The following is a 5,859-nucleotide window of genomic DNA, read 5'->3' on the forward strand; positions in this document are numbered from 1 at the left end:
GGACCCTGTCTCTTGAGTCCCACCTAGTGCTGTTCCCCTTACTTCGTGCTCCATCAAGTCCAGCTGGTGCCAGGCATCTGAGGGCCATCATAGGAAAGGACTCTCTTTGGGACAAACTTTGAAATCTTTTTAAAAAATGTACACATGCTTGAAAAGTCCCTGTCCCCTTCCTGGGAAGGTATTTGTGGATATTTGCGAGCCAATGAGCGAGGCGGTAGGAGGACCCTTGAGATGGGGTGAAGGCACACCTGGGTGAAGTTGTTTTCTGAATCTTGGAGCAAGTGCTGAGAAGAGTTCTGAAAGAAAGAAAAGGAGAGGGCTAGAGAGAGAGTGAGAGGCACAGAGACAGAAACAGACTGAGACAGGGACAGGGGAGATAGAGAAAGACACACACAAGCAACAGACACAGGGCGACAGAGTGACAGGGAGATTGATGCACACAGTTAGGGATATGGAGAGAGAAGACTAGAAGAGAGGAAGGGGCAGGCCCTGCCCTGACACACAGCCCTTCTGTAGAGTCCCCCTGATGAAGCTGAAGTCTGTTCGTGAGACCATGAAGGAGAAGGGCTTACTGGAGGAGTTCCTGAGGACCCACAAGTATGACCCTGCTCAGAAGTACCACTTCAGCGACTTCAGCGTGGCCTATGAGCCTATGGCCTACATGGATGTGAGTCCAGACCCTCCCCAGGAGTATCCCTCTCCCTAGTGCCAAAGGCTGAGGGCCAGGCGGGGTGTGGGCTGCACCCCTCTTCCCTGACCCTTACTCTGCCCCTGTGGCCTGCTCCCTTCTCTCAGTCCTGACAGCCTGGACCTCACTGCCTGGGGGTGACTGGCCAGAGCGTGGGGGGATGCCCTTGTTGACCTGGCAGTCAAGCTACAGAGACCTTTGTGGCTGCCCTGGGCAGGAATGGACTGAGGGTCTGTGGGTTCTGGGCAGGTATGGAGAGAAGACTTGGGCCCCTGCTTCTAGTGTAGGCTGTGGGGCAGGGACTGGTCCCTTCCTGCTCTGGCCATGGAGAAACCTGGGTCCCTGGATTCCTCCAGAGCTAACAGCCTTCCCCATGGCCCCCCAGGCTGCCTACTTTGGTGAGATCAGCATCGGGACTCCACCCCAGAATTTCCTGGTCCTTTTTGACACTGGCTCCTCCAACTTGTGGGTGCCCTCTATCTACTGCCAAAGCCAGGCCTGCAGTGAGTGCTGGACTGGGCAGGGAGGGGTGGTGGGCGGGACAGGGCACTGATGCCCTCCGGGTAGGGCCAGGCCTCAGGAGGGATTGCTGAGGGGAGCTCAGTCCCGGGCAGGACCAGGCACTTGTGCAGGGTCACAGAGCATGTCCAAGCCACAGAGAAGAGGCTGGCTGTGCAGCCGGGTGGCTCCTTTGTTGTCCCTGCTGGCCAGTACATATCCCCTTGTTTATGCCAGGCCATCTCACCCCACCCCATTTTATTCCACTCTACCCCATTCTGTTCACTCTGGGCAATGCCATTTCATTCCGCATGAAGAATCTCCATTCCATTCCATCCCAGTCTTTCCACAACATTCCATTCTACTCCACTCCACTATTTACTAAGTTCTCACTGAGTGTCTCCAAGGGACATGACAGAACAATATAGGATGGGGTCCCCATCCTGTAGTGGTTTGTTCACTTTCTAAGCATTTCCCTGGTCCCTACTGAAGCCTTGGGGTTTGGGTCGTGACACCCGTGGCCCAAGGGTCTCTCGTTGGCCCCACCTTATGCTATCTCAGGATCCTGGAGGGTTGGGGGAATGCTGGGCTGCCCTGAGGCCCATTTGCTCCTCCATCTGTCAGAAAGGGTTTGGGGGCCAAGGCTGGCTACCTCCTGACTCGGTGCCTGGGGGATGCTGAGGCCCCAGGATGTGAGCACAGGCTGAGTGAGGGGCTGAGGTGGGAGCCCCACAGGCCTGAGAGCCGGGCAGCCTCCCCTCAACAGCCTGCCTTCCCGCCTCCACCCTCCCTGCAGACAGCCACTCCCTCTTCAACCCCAGCCAGTCCTCCACCTACTCCTCCGACGGGCAGACCTTCTCCCTGCAGTATGGCAGCGGCAGCCTGACTGGCTTCTTCGGCTATGACACTCTGACTGTGAGTAGCTGCTGCATGCTGCTCCCCAGCCCAGGATGTGGGGAATGCAGGCCAGGACTCTGAGCTGGATGGGGAGACTTAGATGGAGACCCTGAAACACGATGGAGATGCCAGTGCCCTGGTGTACAGGACAGGAAGTCGGTGCAGGAGGGGCTGGTTCATTCACTCCTCAAGCATTTGCTGAGGGCATGCATGTGCCAGGCACTGGGGACACCATGATCAACGAGACATGGTCCTTTTCCTTAAAGAGCCTGGAGCCTGGTAAATCCAGCAGAGAGAGATGAGGTCAGGGAGGCATGCTGCGGTAGTCAGGGAAGGCTACTTGAGGGGTCTCTGCGGGGACCTGAGGGAGGTAGGTGGAGTCAGTCTTGTCACCTCTCCTCCTTTGTGTCCACCCTCCAGGTCCAGAGCATCCAGGTCCCTGACCAGGAGTTTGGCCTGAGTGAGAATGAGCCGGGTACCAGTTTTGTCTACACACAGTTTGATGGCATCATGGGCATGGCCTACTCTGACCTGTCTGTGGGTGGGGCCACCACAGCCTTGCATGGCATGCTGCGGGAGGGCGCCCTCACCAGCGAAGTCTTCAGCTTCTACCTCAGCAAGTGAGGAGCCACCCGCGGGTCCCTGGCTCCTGTCCCACTCCCCCTGCAGCCCTGGACAACTGAGGCACAATGCTCTCGGGTTTAGGGGTCTCCCAGTAGGCATCTGGCTCTAGCCACTCCTGTTCTGGGCCCTTCCTTCCTGGGCTTATGAATCCTCCCCAATCCCCACTCCTGTGTCTATCCCCAGGCCACTCTGACTTTGCATTCCTTGAGAAGACAGAATCACTCCCACTTCCAGGTGGACTTGGCTTTGAGTGCTGCTGCTCTAATTCTCCCCACCTCCTGGAATTGCCTCCTGCCAGGGCCCCAGCTCACTTCCTGCAAATGTTTTTTACCTGTACACCTCTTTTGTATAGCAACCTATTGCTTCATCTCCTTTGATCTATTGTTCTGGCTTGGTCCTGGAGTCTTCTGGTCTAGGTGCACCACTGACTCCTAACAAGTTGTTAGTCTTACCAACAAACACGAGCAAACAGTCATTTAGTGCAAATGGGCTCCAATCCTAGTGGTGGGTGGGGGTGAGTGGCCTGGGCCTGACTTTTTCTTTTTTCCTTTTCAGAATTAGCCAGGGCCGAGCCCGTGGTGCACTCGGGAGAGTGTGGCGCTGGGAGTGCAGCAGCGCTCCCGCCATGGGCTCGGATCCTATATAGGCACGACCGGTGCGCTCACAGCGCTCACTGGCTGAGTGCGGTGCGGCCGGTCTCAAAAAGGACAAAAAAAAAATAATAATAAAATAAGAATTAGCCAACCACCTTCTAGAGACAGTTAGCATCTACTCTCTGTGGCTTAATCACTTGAGCCTGACTTTCAACAATATCACCCTGTACTAATGTTGCTGACTTACACTCTCTGCCTCTGTTTACGATTACTCTGCATGTCAGCTTTGAGGCACCAAGTCCCACTCTCCAGCTACCAGGGGAGGCCCTGGAACAAACACATAATGTCCTTCCTTCCCCTCCACCAAGGCCCCACCTCTTTCCAATCCCCAGAAGAAAAGGAACCAGGTGGGCCTGGCTGGGGATCCTGGTGACACTTCCACCACTGGTATGAAGAGGAAGGCAGAAGACAGTGGAGTGGGGCAGGGTGGGAGGACCAGCAACTAGCGGCTCCACCAGAGGCAGGACACCATGGGGAAGTGGCATTCCAGAGCTGGAGGCACTGGGAATTCTCAGAGGCTCATCCAGGAAGCCCGAGTCTAAGGTGGAGACACAGCCCCATCCTCAGGGAGCCCCAGTCTGAGGGGGAGACACAGCCCTGTCCTTGGGGAGCCCCAGTCTGGAGCCAGAGAAGGAGGTGTTTCCTTCTGAAGGTGACAACTCCCTTTTCCACGGCCACTCCCTGACTTATCCTTCCTTTGTCTCTTGCAGGCAGCAGGGCTCTCAGGATGGGGGAGCGGTCATTTTTGGGGGTGTAGACAACAGTCTGTTCACAGGGCAGATCTACTGGGCCCCCGTCACCCAGGAGCTGTACTGGCAGATTGCCATTGAGGAGTGAGTCTGTCGGGGGGGGTCCTGGGGATGTGGCACTTCCTTGGAGCAGGCTTCGAGGCACCCCATGTCACACATACCCAGGTACTGCTGGGACAGGGGTGCCGGGGGGGGGATGCAGAGGATCCGTGAGGCCTCCACAAAGGTACAGTGTCAAAACCCTGCTCAGTCTAGAGAAGAGAGGTGGGGTGGAGAAAACACGGAGGAGTAGGGCCTTGATTCCCAAACATAAGAGACCCTGGAGTCCAACCCCACTGGTTTACAGATTAGAAACTGGGGTGAGTATAGGTACTAATTTGCTTGAAGTCCTTACGGTGAATCAGTGACCCTTTCAGTGTTTCTAGAAGCTTTCTTGAAACTTTTTAGAACTAGATCCCATGCCCATTTACGTGGCCTTGCATAGACTTTGGTATGGTGTGACACAGGGGAATAGCTGGTTTGACCTCTGCAGAGTCCTTACGTTCCCCAACTACACCTTGATTTAGTGGCTATAGCTGTTTCTCCCTCATCAGTGGGGAAAGCCCACCCCTGGCTGCCCTGGGTTGGTAGGGTGCTGAGGCTGCCCCTCTCATCATTCAGGTTCCTCATTGGTGACGAGGCCTCTGGCTGGTGCTCTGAGGGCTGCCAGGCCATTGTGGATACAGGCACCTCTTTGCTCACCGTGCCCCAGCAGTACATGAACGCCCTCCTGCATGCCACAGGTGCCCAGGAGGAGGAGTACGGAGAGGTGCGTCTGGTGGGGTATCCCCTTCCCCAGGAGAGGCCAGCCTACATGCATTTATGGCTTCTCCTGGGAACACAAGAATAGCCTAATCATGGCCTTGCCTCTTGCTGCCCAAGGCACCGGAGGTGGGGGGCCTGGGACAACTAGGGCTGGGGGCAGAATGGGAGCCTGGAAGCTGTTTCAACTGGGGCTAAGATGCTTGTGCTGAGGGAGTATGGGAGGTTATTATTAGGCAAGAATTTCTTCTGAGCTGCAGTCACTCTGAGGAAACAGATTAAACAATTGCTGGGCTTTGGGGTAAGAGCAAAATAACTGGAATGTTGGGCTAAGCAAGTGAGTGACAAGGGTTAACCCTTTATTTACACCTCTCTCACCTCCACAGGGCCATGCACCCCTGCCCCTCTGTCCTAAGCCCAGCAAAGGGCTTGCCTAATTAACCCATTCCCACTAACTTTGGGGGACCAAAGGGGTGCACTTTCTAAATATCTGTGTGTTTTAAACGGATGCTTGCAAAGAAAGGGCAGAGATTCAATCTCATAGGGGGAATTCAGGCAAGAGGAATGTTTTTGGGTTGGGGAGATCCTCAGGTCTCCCCAAATTCCACCCACCCTATATGAGTCCCCATGTGTAATGCCGATGGTAACTACATAGGACTTTCCCTTGAAGCAGCATCATCCAGTCCAAAAGCAGGCTTGGGGCTCAGGCCTGGCAGCTGGGGGCTGAGATGGCAGGGCTGGTGGGGACTCTCAGTAGGAGATGAGGCAAGCTGGGACCCGTTCCTCTCTGCAGTTTCTTGTGAACTGTAACAACATACAGAACCTGCCCACCTTCACTTTCATCATCAATGGTGTGCAGTTCCCTCTACCACCCTCCGCCTACATCCTCAGCGTAAGTACTGGTCCCTGCAGGCTGAGCCACCATGGTTGGGGGTGGGAGGATGGGGTG

General features: G+C 55.5%; 1 protein-coding gene across 1 annotated transcript; it reads left to right on the forward strand.

Moving 5' to 3' along the window:
- Positions 1-478: 478 nt before the first annotated feature.
- Positions 479-5,836, forward strand: LOC103583291 (gastricsin-like; the record flags this gene model as incomplete). The annotated part of the gene is made up of 7 exons (XM_008564651.1): positions 479-667; positions 1,074-1,191; positions 1,983-2,101; positions 2,504-2,703; positions 4,071-4,193; positions 4,770-4,917; positions 5,704-5,836. Coding segments are annotated over exons 1-7 (982 nt in total), but the record flags the coding sequence as incomplete, so codon positions are not given.
- Between the last annotated feature and the right edge of the window lie 23 nt (positions 5,837-5,859).

This window comes from Galeopterus variegatus, unplaced genomic scaffold, assembly GCF_000696425.1.
Source record: "Galeopterus variegatus unplaced genomic scaffold, G_variegatus-3.0.2 Scaffold21317, whole genome shotgun sequence".
In the NCBI taxonomy this organism is placed as follows: domain Eukaryota; kingdom Metazoa; phylum Chordata; class Mammalia; order Dermoptera; family Cynocephalidae; genus Galeopterus; species Galeopterus variegatus.